This window comes from Centropristis striata, chromosome 17 (assembly GCF_030273125.1).
Source record: "Centropristis striata isolate RG_2023a ecotype Rhode Island chromosome 17, C.striata_1.0, whole genome shotgun sequence".
NCBI lineage: Eukaryota > Metazoa > Chordata > Actinopteri > Perciformes > Serranidae > Centropristis > Centropristis striata.
In genome coordinates this window covers 34,364,718-34,383,065 of record NC_081533.1, presented here as the reverse complement: position 1 = coordinate 34,383,065, position 18,348 = coordinate 34,364,718, and the positions used below count along the sequence as shown (strand labels likewise).

The following is an 18,348-nucleotide window of genomic DNA, read 5'->3' as shown; positions in this document are numbered from 1 at the left end:
GAATCAACAGCGATGAGGCTGAGAAAATACGGAAAGCTACTGTATCTCTAGAGGAGACATTCAGCCAACTCTGGCTGGTCTTTCCTTTCTTGGAACATCCATTTTAATCCTGCATTTCTTGATCAAATCACAGGGTAAGTTGAACTATGTTTTATTTGTTAATCAAAATCAATTAATACCAACATTGTTGTAATATCTTGTCTAGAAGTGGGTGAAATAACACTCCAAAGTTTGGGCGAGGGACAAAATGACATGCCCATTTTCAAGGGGGTCCCTTCACCTCTAAACTCAAAATATCTGAATAAATATGTGTTCTATGGGTACCCACAACACTCCTCTTCACAGACAGGCCCACTTTATGGTTGAGAAATCTTTCCCATGCATTATACATATGTTATTTTCACCAATTGCACCAAAGTGAATCAGAGTCAATCAATCAAGTAATTTATTATAATTAATAATAATTTCTGATAATTAATAATAATTCTGACAGCCATCCAATCACACTTTTGACCTGTGAGACCCACACAAGTGTTTCTTAGGTTTGAGGCATATAAACCTTTACATATTTGATTTTCCCATATGAGGGACAGCATTTATGCCAACAACATTTACAACGTAAATAATGCTCCGTGTAAACCCATTAACAACGTGTTGGTGCCCCCTGTAAGGCATCCATATAATTTATTTGTAACCCCTATGTTCCCAACATACTTACTGCATTGGAAATGTGTTTTCACAGGAAGTCTGATTGTATTGAAGGCTATGAGAAAATGCATTCATGGTCTCAGTTGTTAGTTTCAGGTCTATAATTATCGATTTAAAAAAACCACACAGGCCAGCTTGTTTCAGTGCTTAAGGCTTTAATTTTGCAGGAATACAGAAAGAACAGTTCACAACAGTTCCAACAGGATGAGCTGGACATTGTAGCTGGGGAGAGGGACCTCTGGAATGCCCTACTTAGCCTGTTGCCCCCGCGACCCGGCCCCGGATAAGCAGAGGAAAATAGATGGATGGATGGCTATATTTTTCCTCTGTTTCACAGAGTGGTGCCCCCAACGAGCTATGACTTTGAGAAAATCAAGTCATATCATTTCCTATAGTGAATAATTATTTATGATGATTATTAATAATTATAATAGCCATCTAACCACACTTTTGAACTGTTAGATCCACACAAGGTTCTTCCCTACATATTTGATATCCTAATGGGAGGGGTAGCATTTATGATAACGCCCTTTTATTTACATATTTGACACCCTGTGCAAGGTATCATTCATCCATAAAAGAGGCATCCTTAATTCCCAATTGTTTGTTTGACCGATCCACCTCCCCTCATATCTGACCTAAGAGGTACTTTTAGTGCTTTATACTCCCTTTCCTTGCTTTCCCCTTTTCTTTCAGACTCTGTAATGTCATTTCTGCCTCATCAATCTGATTCATGAATACAAGGGCTTGTAGAGGGTGCAGCTAAATAACACACATTAATATATTAGCCAATTGGCTGATGACACCCCGCTGGCCTACCAGCAGGTGGAGCAGGCCCCTACTCACCCATACTTATGGACTGATAAGCACTGATGGTGCTAACTGATGGCCAGCAGAGGGCGACTCAGCTGGCTGCAAAAACAAGTCTGATTGTATTGAAGTCTGTGATAAAAGTATCCTACCTCTCACTTGATTTATAACCTCAATAAACCAATTCATAATGAGTTTATGTTCTTAATAAAGGTTCAACAACTCACTTAAATTTAGCAGACTGCTGTGCAGAAATTAGTTGGAAATTAAGGTGCAACAACTCACTTTACTGCAAACAGAAGTTAGGCAGAAACTAGTTTGAAGTCAAAGCGTAAGAATTTAGTTACTTGCCTATAATGCAGAAGTTACATACAAGGTAAGTGGTTACAATTCAACTGAAATTTTTCTCATGCATCATAAATGTGTTATTTTCACTACTTGTATAAAAGCTGAGACAGCTTTCCAGTCATACCCATTTTTCTCTTCTTATGGATTCAATGAGCCATCATAGTAGCATTTAATTGTAGTGAGAAAACATTATTTCTTCCCATATTGAGCTGCTGTGACCTCTAGGATAATCACAGCCTCATGAAACTTTACAACCACAAACTAGAGACCTAGAGCATTCAGGGGATGGATGGCTTTACACACTATATCCACAATAAAGAATTGCATTTCCTGCTTTGATGTTCCACCAAGTCTTGGCGTCTTCATGTGGTATTTTAATAATTTTTTATTAATTGTCATGCAGTCAAAAATGGAAACATTTTGCACCTAATCTGTGTAACAAAGGATCAACCCATTCTCAAACTGTTTCTGTCTTTCAAAAGACTGGTAACAAAGTGAAAATGTTTTGACTTCAGGTTGTCTCAACACAATTCATTGAAATTGTATGAATATGTTTTTACTTAAAAGTCTGATTGTATAGAAGTCTATGACAAAATGAGCCCACCTCTCACCTGATTTATGACCTCAGTAAACATTCTCATAATGACTTTATGGTCTCAGTTGTTAGTTTCAAGTCTGTTGTTAACTCTATAAACGTCTATAAAAAGACAACACTGAACAGCTTGTTTCAATGCTTGAGACTTTAATTTTGCAGGAGTAAAGAAAGAACAGTTCACAATATATGTAAGGTTGAGCTAAAAGCATTCTTTCCACAACACATTCAGTGTGCTCTGATTAAAGGCACGAGGCCTCAGACACCATCCAGCTTCTCTTTACTTTACATGTCGCTTCATTCCTTGAGTAGCGTTACAGCGATAGAATAGAAAAATAAAGATATGAAATCAGATATAAGAGCCTTCAGGTTACATTTGAGACTGACGGCATGAAGAGAGACGAGTTTGCAAACACACACAAACACACATCCGCCATCGTTTGTGCTTATTGCAGGGACTGCATGCTTCTGTGTTACACCAGGAGTCTTCAGATGTTCTTGGCACAGACAGACGCGAGTTTGTAGTGACAAATCAGGTCATTCCAGCATTCTTTTCCTGTGTGTATCAGAAATACAGGAAATGAGCATGATTGTTTATTACTGACACTAATACTTCCTTGGCAGAAGTATGAGCTCTTGGGTTCCACTTTTATCATTCATGTACCCTTTATTATCTACACCACTAAAAACAAATGGTTTTACTATTTACCTTGCCAATTTATCTGTATACAGTGCTCATTTCCCTTCCAGTTATCTGGCTGTCCGTGGCACCAGTGGGAAAATGTGAAAGGGGTACCATCACTCCAGAGCCAACAACCCTCCTAAAAACAGAATTGATTAGAAAAGGACAGAATAAACAATATAAAACATATAAAATATATCTTTTAGAATGGTAAATGAAATACAATTTCAGCATCAGCGCCTCCAATCCATGCCCATGTATCTCCATGAGTTACATCTCTGATCATCCTTCTAATCTCATCCTGCTCCAGAGCTTGATGTACAGAGGCAAGGTTTGCACCCAGGGACTGGCAGTTTCTCTACAGCAAAGATAAACAGACAAAGAGAACTGCTTAGAAACAAATAAGTAAAACAAATAAAGATTTTAATAGTAACAAAGTTCTGCAATGCCTGTATTTCATGCAGAAACTGAAAGTTTTGTTATACACAACCAACGGGCATCCGTGTATCATTCGTTCTTTCCATTTTCAATTGGCAATCAAAAATCAAATAATGAAAAACTGACTGGTTATTTTGTTATTTGTTTTTGATTATTACACAAAAAACGAAAAAAAGAAAAAGAAAAGCTTGTTTTTCCATATTTCAATATTAGGGTCAGATCAAAAAATATGAAATGGAAAAACGGGCACCAGGACTGAATTTGATTTTAATATTTAATTGGTCGGGTTTACGTGACAAGCAAGTTTTACTGCAGTCAAGTGAGCTGTCATTCGCTTCTCCGTAGTCAAACCAGCCGTCCCTACATAATAATAATAATATATAATGTTTTGACCTGTATTGGGATACTTATGGTAAATTCATTGAAACTGCTCCAAGCGAGCTAACATGAAGGATAAACACTTTACTGTCATTCTTCTCACTTTTTTTTCTGTATAAAACTCTTATTACGCAGAGAGGAGATGAAGTAGCCTATTAACTTTACATGAACACACCATGTATTAGTAGTGTACGTGTGGTTTTCAGTTTCAGAATAAAGTGTTACACAACAATATAATTATTAAAATTAAACTGTCTGTTTCCAGTCACTAATTTCACTTCAGGTGCATTCCAGAGGACCTCAGGTATCTTCTCACAAACTTACAGTACTTTTCACTGTGGAATATCAGTTTAAAATGCACTTGAATATTTACTGTACAGTAAATATTCAAGTGAATTTTATTATGAATTTCAAATACATTTACATTTAATTATTTCAAGTGGTCAAGTTAATACTTCATCTCCTCTCTGCTGGTAAGAGTTGTGTACTAAAAAAGTGAGAAAGAATGACAGTAAAGTGTTTATACTTCATGTCAGCTCGCTTGGAGCAGTTTCAATGAATTTACCATAAATATCACAATACAGGCGCACTACATTATATATTATTATTATTATGTAGGGACGGCTGGTTTGACGACAGAGAAGCGAATGACAGCTCACTTGACCGCAGTCAAACTTCCGGGTCACGTAAACCCGACCAATTAAATATTAAAATCAAATTAATTACTGGTACGTGTTTCCATTTCGGAAGGAGAGACCTAAGTGTGCAAGTCCCAAAAAAACTGAATAAACTTGATTTCGAAGCTTTTTGCAGAAAATTGAAACATCTCATACCTCAGCGTGAGCCCAATTCATGAGTTGTTTGACGAAGAGGAAACAGCGGCCATTGATCTGCCTCCAACCACCAGGACAACATGTTGACCTCTTAACGACTTGATGCTCTCCTGAATAAGAGAATTAGAGATAAGTGGGTAATGTTGAGTTTTCAGGCAAATGTAAAAGGACGTAAGAAGTATGTATTTACCTTCTCCAGGTTTTTCCAGAGCTTCCTGTACATCCTTCACCTCTGAAAGAGCTGAACAGTGAAACACAACAGTTAGAGTTACAGAACTTGAGTTGATCTGTTTCCTCCCACACATTACTACTCACTAGCAGCGGTGGTCAGCGCCATCACGGCACAGAGAAGTGCAGTCACAGTCAGAGTCTTCATGATGGAGATGATGCAGACGTCTCAGTTGATAATAACCTTCAACAAAGAGAGGCAGACATGTTAGTAATACATGATGAAATGAGAGAAACAGATGAAAAGAGGTAAAGAGAGAGAAAAGCAAAGCAAACCTGCTGGAGGATTATCTTCTCTTCTTCCTTCTCAGTGTCGGTCTGAGTGAGGATGCTGAAGACGACGAAGACCAGCTCTTATATACAGTGATGCAGGACAAACCCAAAATGTCAATATTTGTTACCTGGATCAAATGTCTCTCTCTAGAATCACGCTCCTTTCCTGACGTAATTGTTGTTTTAGTTCAGATGCTGTGGCTGAACAAGTTGTCTAAGCTCTAAGTAAAACATTGACACCAACATTGTTATGATGTCTTGTCGGTAAGTGGGAGGAATAACACTAGGCTCTCCCCTTTCTTGTTCTCAATTATTATTGAACTGCTGGCAGTCAGTATTAGACAAAGTTGTCCAATTTCTCCTTTCAACATTTATGGACAAGAGCACCATATTTCACTGTACGCGGATGATATTCTTTTATTCATTACGCATCCTCAAGCTTCAATACCTCATCTTTTGACTTTAATTAGCAACTTAGCTAGGCTCTCTGGATTTTCTGTTAATTGGGACAAAAGTGAGTTAATACCTATTTCTAACAAAGTTGATATGACGTATATACAGTCTACTTCTTTCAAAAAAGCTTTCAAAGACTTGTCAAATCTTGGTATAACTGTGACTAAAGACCCTGAGGACCTTTTACAGAAGAATAGTCATAATAAAATTGAGCAACTTAAACAAAGTATACATTTTTGGAAGACTCTTCCTATTTCTCTTGTAGGTAAGTTTAATGCAATTAAGATGATTGCACTGCCACGTTTCCTGCATCTCTTCCAGTCTCTTCCATGGTACATTGCCCAGTATTACTTTAAACAATTAGCTAATTAGCCAAAAAACATCTATGTCAATTGAAAAATGCTGAAGGCTTTGCCTTACAAAATTTTAAAATGTATTACTGGGCGGCTCATCTGTCTATACTTGCTTGGTGGAGGAAAGGCCCCCCGTCCTCTTCATATTCCTGCCCTGCCTGGCTTTGCATAGAACGATTGTTTTGTAACAAGACCTCTGTGAAGGTAATTTGGTACTTCCTGTCATGGTGGTACAAGAAGTAGGCGGCGACCTACTTGATATTCCAGAAACAAGGCCTTCTGGGAACTCACTAGGGCCTTAACTCTGATAACACCATGATTGAGGGGGACATGTAGATCAGGGGGCTCTGTCCTGATGTGTTGTATAGGGCAGGAAGATAGGGCCGCATTGAGTCTTACCGAAAAGCCAATGCTGAAAAGTGCAACAGTCATAAGTCGAGCGGTGTATGGGGCTTTGTTGTACTGTAAAAGAGCCATTCGGAATTGTGCGGTGTATGGAATTCGAATGTGCTAATAAAACTTGCTGAACAGAGTATTGAGTGCTTTGTGTTTGTCCAGCTCACCCATTAACTTAACCCACGACAGTTTGGGGGCTCGTCCGGGATCACCACTTGGGTTGAACCAGGATAATTCTGCAGGTGAGGAACTGATCCTGGAACTCATTTACCTCCCCCCGGGGAAAAGCTTTTGGATGCCGAAGGGGGCGAGACGCATGAGCGCCTGCTGGATGACCTGGAACTACTCAATGCGTGATCAGACCGAAGGGTGAGCCAATACTCTATTCAACTAAAGCAATTTGATATATGTATAGTTGGGAATTATGCAGTTCTTGCCTAAAACTCACCTCTAACCAATCAGGAGTCAGTTACAGCTGTAAATCATGATGTCACAGTGCCACTAACATGGAGGGGCGGGGTTTTTAACCTATACTGCAGCTCCCATACTTTTGAATGATGTACAGCATTTCTATGTGCCATTTACTGACCTGCCATCAACCCCTAAAAACACCACTTATAAAAGACAAAAATTACACTGTTGTAGGAGGGTTTGAGGGTTTAAAGAGGTGAAAAATAAACCTGTCAAATCAGACAGGACGACCAAACCTGTATAACAATACAGCTGATGGGACCATCAAAGCAACTTCATGTGAAACATTCAAAGACACCTGGGTGTTACGTGTCTGCCTACAAGAAAAAAATATTATTATAAGTTCTGTTCATTGATTGGCTAATCAAGGGATGTGCAAACGGACCAGGACTCTAATTTCATGTTGCAAGTGTTTGCTCAAGTGCTGAAGTAACTCAATATGAAACAATATCAGTCTAGTGCATCCCGCCCTGAGAGTCCAGGTGCACTGGAGTGTGAACAGTCAACATCCTGCTCCACATGAGTGTTGTTTCTGTTCTCAAAATGTTCCTGTCTTTTAAAAGACTGGCAACAAAGTCACACTGCTACCTTTCAAACATGTTCTTTTCTGCATGAAGACAAGTGAAAATGTTCTGACTTCAAATTGTCTCTACAATTAAAAAATACTCAATGCACTGGAATTGTATAAATGTTTTTTCACTGGAAAGTCTGATTATATTGAAGTCTATGAGAAAATGAGCCTCCTTCTCAGAAATCTTTCTGGTGAAGAATTAGTTCCTTGCCTGTCTGTCTGTCTGACTGACTGACTGCCTGTCTGTCTGACTGCCTGTCTGTCTGTGGCCCTGCAGCTACACTGTGTGGCATGATGCTATTCATCTCTTTTGGCTTTCTTCTTTGATTGTCTTGGATCTGTTCTCTGTCTTTACAGCTCAAGTTTCCAGAGGAAGGGTGTTGTGGCCAGATTTATGAACATTCTCACATTTACAGGATATGTTTCTGAGATAATTGGTTGATGAGGCTTGATGATGCATGAAAATGAATCAGGTTATTCCCTAAATTACCGAAATTGAGAATCAAATATGCACAAATATTACAAAATAGAATAAATATGACATCTGTATTCTGTCATTCTTACTGTATATCAGAAACGTTTTCATTAAAATCATGCACAAGTCTGTGTTTCAAGAAGTGTTGTTGTCCTCCATTGTTTTACAGGTTTTCTTCAATTTAAGAGTCTGTGCAGTAGTGACACAGAGTGGAGCTGTGGTTTGGAGTTCTCGCCTAAAACTCACCTCTAACCAATCAGGAGTCAGTTACAGCTGTAAATCATGATGTCACAGTGCCATTTTATATCATCTAATAACTAATTAGCCCAACTAATCAGAAACATTAACTCTTGAACTAACATCAGCGTGACCTGAAATGACAGAAACCATCTCTTAGTTTGGCTCATGTCCCATCCACTAACATGGAGGGGCGGGGTTTTTAACCTATACTGCAGCTCCCATACTTTTGAATGATGTACAGCATTTCTATGTGCCATTTACTGACCTGCCATCCAGCCCTAAAAACACCACTTGAAAAAAGACAAAAATTGCACTGTTGTAGGAGGGTTTGAGGGTTTAAAGAGGTGAAAAATAAACCTGTCAAATCAGACACGATGACCAAACCTGTATAACAATACAGCTGATGGGACCATCAAAGCAACTTCATGTGAAACATTCAAAGACACCTGGGTGTTACGTGTATACCTATAAGAAAAAATATTATTATAAGTTCTGTTCATTGTTTGGCTAATCAAAGGATGTGCAAACGGACCAGGACTCTAATTTCATGTTGCAAGTGTTTGCTCAAGTGCTGAAGTAACTCAATATGAAACAGTATCAGACTGGTGCATCCCGCCCTGAGAGTCCAGGTGCACTGGAGTGTGAACAGTCAACATCCTGCTCCACGAGTCTTGTTTCTGTTCTCAAAATGTTTCTGTCTTTTAAAAGACTGGCAACAAAGTCACACTGCTACCTTTCAAACATGTTCTTTTTTGCATGAAGACAAGTGAAAATGTTCTGACTTCAAATTGTTTCGACACTTTAAGAATTACTTAATGCATTGGAATTGCATAAACGTTTTTTTACTGGAAAGTCTGATTGTATTAAAGTCTATGAGAAAATGAGCCTACGCATTTTATTTGAGTGCAAATCTGACAACACATGGATTTCTTGGGAGCTGTTTGAACTTCCTGGAGGAGAAAATCATTTTGTGCTCTCAGTGTCCCTAGGTGACCCAGTATGAATTTGTTAAGCCAGCCCAGGTTTCTTTGTAAACACGACTGTCATTCAATTTCAAATGGTATGGCTCAATAAACATAACAGCAGTTCTAATAACACACATTAGATCAAAAGCATAACTTAAAGTGTTACAACTTGTTCTTGCTTGTACTAACTGATCGAGCCCAGTACATTAGCACTGATTCTAGAGATGGGAAGGGGAAGCAGAAATCTTTCTGGTGAAGAATTAGTTCCTTGCCTGCCTGTCTGTCTGACTGCCTGCCTGCCTGTCTGTCTGACTGACTGCCTGTCTGTGGCCCTGCAGCTACACTGTGTGGCATGATGCTATTCATCTCTTTTGGCTCTCTTCTTTGATTGTCTTGGATCTGTTCTCTGTCTTTACAGCTCAAGTTTCCAGAGGAAGGGTGTTGTGGCCAGATTTATGAACATTCTCACATTTACAGGATATGTTTCTGGGATAATTGGTTGATGAGGCTTGATGATGCATGAAAATGAATCAGATTATTCCCTAAATTACCGAAATTGAGAATTAAATATGCACAAACCTTACAATATAGAATAAGTAGGACATCTATTCTGTCAACCTGACTGTATATCAGAAACCTTTTTATTAAAATCCATCACAAGTCTATGTTTCAAGAAGTGTTGTTGTCCTCCATTGTTTTATAAGATGGCCCTCATCCTAGAGCGTCAAAACACAGGAAGTCAGAATGGATAATGTAGTGTTGACACGCGAAGAACAAGGCCGGAGTGTAGAGCTTAATACTGTTTACTTAACAGAATAGCATATACAACAAAACATAGTTCAGCAGATCATTATTGTAACGTACACTCTAGTAGTCGCCATCTTGAATTCTTCTTTCTCTGCTTTTTGCTAACTCAACAGTGTGTGCTTTACAACACTGCCACCTCGTGGTATGAAGCAGCAATAACATAATCAGGGAACACAACATCTCCTCTCTCTGTAAAAGAATATACTCTCAATATAAATCAAATACTTGTAGGTAGAACAAACTGTAATAAGTAAATCATTCTGCAATAAAGTAAGGCTGTAGTTATGCCATGAAACTAAACACAAATAAACAAATACTCTTGTGGTACCATTAACATAGGATATCATGAATAACGTAACTTACGTAAGGCACTTATAACATATAACAGTGCACATCATTGTAAATAAAGAATTACCCTTAACTTAACTTCACAATTGTCTAGTGCATAAACAGTAATACTTGAACCCTGTAAACTGTCTTAGCTGTAATAATCAGGTTATTGCAGTCATCACAGATTTCTGTTGGTCAACCTATGATGTGACATAGTCCTTATGCCACTTGGGCTTGTGTCTAGCACGTGGCTGTCTGGGAGAGGGGGAACGACTGACACCTGGGTGGAGCAGTCCAGATGTGTCACAATCTTGTCCAGCCACAGGAGAGGTTTGAGCAAGATGGGAGGCATTCCAAGTTTTTCCATCACTCAGTAAGAAAGAGTTTGGACCTATTCTCTTCCTCACGGTTACAGGGGAGGTGAATCTTGGATGAGCTTTAGGGACGTGATGAGGCTTCCTTATCCTCACTCTCTCTCCTGGTCGGAAAGAAGGCATGCGTGCGCCACGTTTGGCATCAGTGTAACGCTGCATTGTATTCTGATGTCTCCGAACTGCATGACGAGCAGAAACATCCAGTGGAGACATGGCAGACGGCAGCGGAAGAATATCCAACTTGGTGCGCATTTTCCTGCCATAAAGAAGTTCATATGGTGAGGTGGAAGTTGCAGCATGTGGTGTTGCACGATACACCTGGAGCCAGTTCATAACAGTCTCAGTCCATGGTTGTGCCTGTTGAATGGCAGTCTGAATGCAACTTCTCAGGGCACGATGGAATCTCTCGATAGCTCCATTAGCAGCTGGATAGTAGACTGATGTTCTACTATGGGAGATGCCTCGGGTGTGCAGAAATGAGGCAAAAGCTGCAGAAGTGAACTGAGGACCATTGTCTGTAACAATGTTCTCTGGGTTTCCATGACGAGAGAAAACAGACGTCAGGAAGCGAATAATATCCTCAGTAGTGGCAGTATGTGAAAAGGCAAGCTCAGGCCACTTGGAATAATAGTCTGTCAGCGTGATAGCGTACCTGCAGGCAGAAACTGCTGTGTCAAAGGGCCCAACAACATCAAGGCCAATTTTCTTCCATGGCCCATCAGGCAGTGGGACCGGTTGCAAAGGGGCAGGGCAAGTAGAGGCTGTTTTATCATTAGCCTGGCAGAGTACACATGAAGCGACGCAGGACTGTACTTCTGAGTCCATCTTAGGCCACCAGTAGAGGTCGCGCAGGCGTTGCTTTGTGCGGACAATCCCTTGATGACTCTCATGTGCAAGTGTGATTAGTGTGTGTCGTAACGAGAGTGGTGCGATGAGTCTTGAGCTTCTGAGGATGTAGTTATCCTTGACTGAGAGCTCATCTCTGATCCTGTAGTATGGGGCCAGTACACCACTTACTGATTTAATGGATGGAGGCCAACCACTTTCGATTTGTGAGTGCAGGGCTGACAGTTCGGGACAAGCAGAGCAAGCAGAGTCAAAGTTGGCCACTGGAAGGGAGCTCAGAGCAGTAGAAATCTGTGCCACCATCTCAGGTTCTGCATCTGGAATAGAGTCAGAAGGCACAGGCAAGGGGAGGCGTGAGAGACAATCAGCCGTGTAGTTCTGGGAGCCTGGTCGGTAGATAATGTCATAGTCAAAACAGAGCAGTCGCGCAGACCAGCGGGCAACTCGCATTCCAGCCCGACCGATTCCTTTTGTGCTGAGCAATGTTGTTAGTGCCTGGTGATCTGTGCGGAGAGTAAAACGGCGTCCCCACAGGTATGTTCTCCATTTTTCCGTAGCCCACACACAAGCGAGTGCTTCTTTTTCAACAATCGAATATTTTCTCTCCGTTTCAGTCAGTGTGCGTGACGCAAAAGCCACTGGCTTTTCAGTGCCATCAGGCTGTACTTGTGCAAAGACAGCTCCAAGTCCATAGTCGCTTGCATCTGTGGAAATCACAGGTCGCAGCGAAGGGTCGAAAAGAGCGAGTGCAGGACTGTTCACAAGAAGTTGCTTGACTTCCTCAAAACTGCTTTGTGCTGCAGGGGTCCATGTAAATTTGTCTTTGTCACAGGCACAGGCACGCATAGGAGCCACAACCGTCGCAAAGTTAGGGAGAAACTTTGAGTACCAGGATACTAAGCCCAGAAATGATCTCAGGGCAACAGCTTCAGATGGGGGTGGGGCTTCCAGGACGGCATTAATGTGCTCTTGGTCAGGAAGGATGCCATCTGCAGTAATGTTATGACCTAGGAAGCGTAGTGAGGTCTTCCTGAAGTGACACTTGTTCTCATTTAGCACCAGTCCAGCCTCCTTCACCTTTTGGAGGACAGTGTTGAGGTTCTGGTCATGCTCAGCAGGCGTGTTACCATAGACGATGAGGTCGTCCAGATAATTTTGGACGCCTGGGAGGCCTTTGAGGATGTCAGCCATCATTTTCTGGAAGGCTGAGGGGGCTGATGCAAGGCCATAAGGAACCCTGCGGAATCTGAACAAACCATCATGTGTAATAAATGCTGTGAGGTCCCTGCTATCTTCATGAAGTGGCAACTGGTAGTATGCATTAGCCAGGTCGATTGTAGAAAACATCTTTGCACCTTGTAAGGTCGCAAACAGTTCATCAACATGAGGTAAGGGGTAGCAGTCTGTGATCACAGCTTTGTTTGGTTCACGGAGATCTGTGCACATCCGTATTCCACCAGTTTTCCGTCCTGTGACCACAATAGGCGAAACCCAAGGTGATGCATCAATTCTTTCAATCACGCCGGCTTTCAGCAGTCGGTCCAGTTCAGCTGACACAGAAGATCTTACAGCGAAAGGCAGGCGTCGTAGTTTCTGGCGTATTGGTTTAACAGTGGAATCAATTTTCACCTTATGCACAAAGTTTTGTGCACAGCCGATGTCTGGAGCAACAGGGATGCAGGAAGCAGGTGCAGAGTTGGTGGTCAGCACAGGAGCAGGCGAAGCAGTCACACAGCTGACGACAGGAGCAGCAGAGGAGCAGGGAGTAGATGCAGAGTTTGTGGTGAGCACGGGAGGGAGGACAGCGTTACCTTTGATGCAGATGCTTAAGGCTTCCATAAGATCTCTTCCTAAGAGGGAGGTCCCTTTCTTCACCACGTAGAATGTGACTGGAGCAGCGAGAAGTCCTCTACTCACTTTGACTTGTAGGCAGCCAAGCACAGGAATTTTCTTCCTTGTGTATGTCACCAGCTGACGAAGAGGTGGAAGCAGTGGTGTGTCATTGAAGTACTTAACATAGATGTAGTGTGGCAAAATAGACACTGCAGATCCTGTGTCAACAACCAGTTCATGCTCTTTGGTAAGAGAAGCAGGTGTACTGATATTGATTTTGCATTTAAGTGAATCTGGTGCATGGTAATTGTTGTTTAGGTATAGCACAGTCAGTTCAGGTAGCTGAATCTCACCTACATCACTTGTCTTGGATGAGCGACAAACACGAGCAAAATGACCAACTTTATGGCAAGACTTGCAAGTTACTTTGGCTGCAGGGCACTGAGAAGAATTAGCCAGATGTTTGTCAGAACCACACCTGAAACAGCTGCGGGAAGATGTAGTTGTAGCACTGGATGGCTTGTTTGGGCGAGTGTGCTGTTTGTATTTCTTTTTATTGAATTGTGAACGGGGCTGTACAGCTTGCACTGGAACACTGTCTTTTGCTGCAATTGCTTTGGCTTGTTGAACAGCGGATTCCATTTGTGATGCAATTGTTAAGGCTTTGTCCAGTGTCAGATCTGGTTCGAGCAAGAGCCTCTCTCTTATGTTCGAATTAGTCACATGTTCAATCAACTGATCACGGATCATTTCATCTGTTTTGTCATCAAAGCCGCATTTTGAAGCAAGATCACGCAGTACGGCCACATACTGTGCAATAGTCTCATGAGAGGCTTGTCTTCTCTGTCTGAAGGCATGTCGTTCCACAACAACATTTACTTTGGGTGTATAGTGTTTCTCTAGAGCAGCGACAGCAGAGTCAAAGGAGTCACCTGTATCTGGTAAAGAGTAGAAAGTCCGTTGTCCCTCAGCTCCGAGACAGTGGAGTAATGTAGCCCTCCTGCGAGCTTCAGGCCAAGCATTTCCCGTTGCATTAATAACCAGCAGATAATTCTTGAAAATCCGCATCCACATGTCGAAGGGTATCTGTGGCTCCCCCGGGCACGGCAAAAACACCGGAGGTGCAGGCACGTTTCCAGCCATGTTGCGTCAGCAAAAAAACTTCAGGTTCTTTTCTCGTCGCCAAATTGTAGTGTTGACACGCGAAGAACAAGGCCGGAGTGTAGAGCTTAATACTGTTTACTTAACAGAATAGCATATACAACAAAACATAGTTCAGCAGATCATTATTGTAACGTACACTCTAGTAGTCGCCATCTTGAATTCTTCTTTCTCTGCTTTTTGCTAACTCAACAGTGTGTGCTTTACAACACTGCCACCTCGTGGTATGAAGCAGCAATAACATAATCAGGGAACACAACAGATAACTTTCACTTTTTAATATAAATACAATAACATGCAGCACAACAAAGCAAGATAATAGGCCTGCAGGTAAAAAATGAAAGAACACAGAGTACTGTAATAGTACAGTGGAAACTCCATGCTCACTTTAAAATGGTGTTCTACTAATTCTCAAGAAACAAATGTTTACATATCTAAAAAGATCCCTTTAGGTGGGCAAATTAGCCTGCAGAGACAGAAATGTCCTACTAGCAAATGAAACACTGTCACACTAAAATCATAACCTTCATGTCCAACTGCTCATCTGTTTATCAACTCCAGATCTAACAACAACTGATCAAGCTAGCACAGGCAACAGAAAATCAGCTTCAAACACTAACAGAACTGACCAACATGAAATTATGACAACGAGGCGCTAGAATGTTAAACTGGTAACAACAGCTAGCCTAGCATGTTAAACTGGTAACAACAGCTAGCCTAGCATGCTTAACTGGTAACAACAGCTAGCCTAGCATGTTAAACTGGTAACAACAGCTAGCCTAGCATGTTGCTGTGCCAGTCAACTAACTTCAACCAATTAAGTAATTCAGTTAAAGTCCATAACTGTTAAACTTCATTAAAAGCTCAGACGTGCTAAACATAGTGGAGGCAGCAGAAACGTCCCTCTCTTCCTGTGCTGCGTGCGCACCCGTTACTGTTTGTAAACAAGACACCGTATACGCGATACATTGATGATGTAGCAAACAAACTACACTGTGTTCAAAAAGTTAGCAAGCTAACAAAATAAAGTTATTAACCTGACTTCATGATATTTCAGTCAGGCAGAGAAATATTTATTGCTTCTTACCGCATGTTGCCGGTTGCCGGGTGCTACCATCTTTCCACCTCTCTCTCCCATAGACTCCCTACAGGTTAATTCCTCCATCATCACCTGGCGGCGCCGTTATGAGTCACCTCCAACAGATAGTTCAGATAGATCAGATAGTTTGGCGCATTTTGCAGCATCTCCCTGAAGGGATTGTCGTTTGTTTTTCTCTTAATTTCAACTTTTGATTGCCGTTGTTTTTTGATTTGTTGCTGTGTTTTTTGATTTGTTGCTGTGTTTTTTGATTTGCTGTTGTGTTTTTTGATTTGTTGTTGTGTTTTTTGATTTGCCGTTGTGTTTTTTAATTTGTTGCTGTGTTTTTTGATTTGCTGTTGTGTTTTTTGATTTGTTGTTGTGTTTTTTGATTTGTTGCTGTGTTTTTTGATTTGCTGTTGTGTTTTTTGATTTGTTGTTGTGTTTTTTGATTTGCCGTTGTGTTTTTTAATTTGTTGCTGTGTTTTTTGATTTGTTGCTGTGTTTTCTGATTTGTTGTTGTGTTTTCTGATTTGCCGTTGTGTTTTTTGATTTGTTGCTGTGTTTTTTGATTTGTCATTGTGTTTTCTGTTTTGTTGCTGTGTTTTTTGATTTGTCGTTGTGTTTTTTGATTTGTTGTTCTGTTTTTTTATTTGTTGCTGTGTTTTCTGTTTTGTTTTGTTTTTTGATTTGTTGCTGTGTTTTCTGTTTTGTTGTTGTGTTTTTTGATTTGCCGTTGTTTTTTGAATTGCTGTTGTGTTTTTTGATTTGTTGTTGTGTTTTTTGAATTGCTGTTGTGTTTTTTGATTTGTTGTTGTGTTTTTTGATTTGCCGTTGTGATTTGCACTTCAGGGCCACCGTAGATACCTGATTTGTGCCACAAATGAAACTTTTAATAAAATAGGAAAGTCTTCTTTTCTGTCAGAACTTTAATGACACGTAAATCATTCGGTTTATCTTTACAGTGCTTTGGATGTGATTGGATTTTAACCAGTTTACACTGCAGATAAAGATACACAGTCATTTAAATGTCACAGGAACCATTGAAACGGACCGTTTGTTGGCAGATCTTTGACCAAAGGACGTGAAGACGGATCCAGGGACATAATTACTGAGCTGATGCGTCCATCACCAGTCACTTCATGTTGGCGTCATCCTTAAACACGAACATCAGTTTGTGTTGTAACTTTAGTTTCTGGTCGGGGTTGTGAGGTTTGATGGCGACTTGATTGAAAACACGACTCGACTCTTCGACTCTAGAAGGAGCAGAACCCTCCAGCCGTCCCTCCGTCACTTCTGCTTCTTTTTTGCTAAATTTGCGTCTATTACTCAAGTACAGAAGTGGGAGTTGTAATTCCACCGTTTGACCACTGTGAGGAACGTCAGAGGAACCATTCAAATGGACCATTGTTGACAGATATCAGACAAAACATGCGTTTTATAATTACTTAGCTGATGCGTCCATCAACAGCGGTTGGGAATCACTGCCATAGGGAACCGGGTTACTGCTCCCATATTATTGGGCTATACCTTGTGTCAGAGTTGCATGTACCCCATGCACACCGTTTGACCATTTTAAACTTAAAATCTCAAGAAAAAACACATAAAAATGAAAAAAACTGAAAATGGACTAACTCCAATGCATTTCAATGGATGTGGAAGCAGAGAATGTCTGAGTGTATTGAGTTAGCTATGCGCACTGTCATTGGCTCATCGCGTTTGGGGGTGTGGCTTAGCCATAGGTGAATTGGCTGCTCACTTCATGTTGTTGTTGAATTCGTACAAATAAACAATAGTCATCCTAAAACAGGAGCAGCAGTTTGTGTTGTAACTTCAGTTTCTGCTCAGGGTTGTGAGCTTTGATGGCGACCGGAAACACGAGTTCAACTCTAGAAGGAGCAGAACCCTCCAGTCATCCTTCCATCAGTTCTGCTTACTTTTTGCTAAATTTGCGTCTATTACTGAAGTATTTGTTGTGGTTTTTGTGCTTGACTTGAGACTTTTACAAGATGATTAAAATGTTGGTACTTGGAGCTTGATGTACTGATGATTATCTACTGATTTACAGGACTTCTCTATCGCAGTGTTGGTCCGTTGGGGAAAAGTCTCTTTGGGCGCCATGGGATCACGTGACGGACACGGGAGTTGAGAGGTGTTTGGCCACTGTGTAGAATGTCAGAGGAACCATTCAAATGGACCATTTGTTGACAGATCTCTGACCAAAGGACGTAATAGTCTAGATGGATTTCAGAATAAAGGCCTCCTATAAGAAGTGAGGAGCATTTATGGGTACAAGTCAGGAACCGGCCTACCTTACATATCTCAAGGGTGCTGAGTCAAAAAAAATGGTTCCCAAGCGAAATTTTGAGTTTTTGACCTTCTAATTTGTATCAAATGGCCAATTGCCCATCTTGCACAGTCATTGGACCATTTCCCCTTAGTTTTTTTGTAAGTAGCCAATCAAGATGAGGAAATTAAGTTTCTGGATCTATAGTCTAGGGTCAGAGCAAGGATATAGTGGAGGCTCAGTGTCTTTTTTATGTATATATATATATGCAAAATACCAACTGGAACATTTAAAAGTGATATTGATTGAATATTTATGTTGGCCTTAAAAAAACCACACAAATAATGCTTAATTTCACCTTAAAAGTTGGTATTTTGCATATATATATATATATATATATATATATATATATACACAC

General features: G+C 40.7%; 2 protein-coding genes across 2 annotated transcripts; both read right to left on the bottom strand.

The window, feature by feature from the left end:
• Positions 1-2,484: 2,484 nt before the first annotated feature.
• LOC131989944 (ladderlectin-like) lies at positions 2,485-5,251 on the bottom strand. Its single transcript, XM_059355328.1, has 6 exons — positions 5,105-5,251; positions 4,980-5,030; positions 4,790-4,899; positions 3,364-3,498; positions 3,168-3,279; positions 2,485-3,014 (listed from the first exon to the last, which is right to left on the bottom strand). The coding sequence occupies exons 1-6, from the start codon at positions 5,163-5,165 to the stop codon at positions 2,947-2,949; spliced, it is 537 nt and encodes a 178-aa protein (XP_059211311.1). The 5' UTR covers positions 5,166-5,251; the 3' UTR covers positions 2,485-2,946.
• A 5,300-nt stretch (positions 5,252-10,551) lies between these two features.
• LOC131989299 (uncharacterized protein K02A2.6-like) lies at positions 10,552-14,547 on the bottom strand. The gene is made up of 2 exons (XM_059354490.1): positions 14,206-14,547; positions 10,552-13,542 (listed from the first exon to the last, which is right to left on the bottom strand). The coding sequence occupies exons 1-2, from the start codon at positions 14,545-14,547 to the stop codon at positions 10,552-10,554; spliced, it is 3,333 nt and encodes a 1,110-aa protein (XP_059210473.1).
• Positions 14,548-18,348: the final 3,801 nt, after the last annotated feature.

Bases quoted from the DNA above. Each gene is read 5' to 3' on its own strand.
- LOC131989944 (XM_059355328.1), bottom strand. From the start codon at position 5,165: ATGAAGACTCTGACTGTGACTGCACTTCTCTGTGCCGTGATGGCGCTG. The intron at 5,031-5,104 runs GTGAGTAGTAAT...TTCACTGTTCAG, and splicing joins GGCGCTGACCACCGCTGCTA to CTCTTTCAGAGGTGAAGGAT. The intron at 3,015-3,167 runs GTAAATAGTAAA...TGATACACACAG, and splicing joins TATACAGATAAATTGGCAAG to GAAAAGAATGCTGGAATGAC.
- LOC131989299 (XM_059354490.1), bottom strand. From the start codon at position 14,547: ATGGCTGGAAACGTGCCTGCACCTCCGGTGTTTTTGCCGTGCCCGGGG. The intron at 13,543-14,205 runs GTACTGCGTGAT...CCTCTTCGTCAG, and splicing joins CTATTGCACAGTATGTGGCC to CTGGTGACATACACAAGGAA.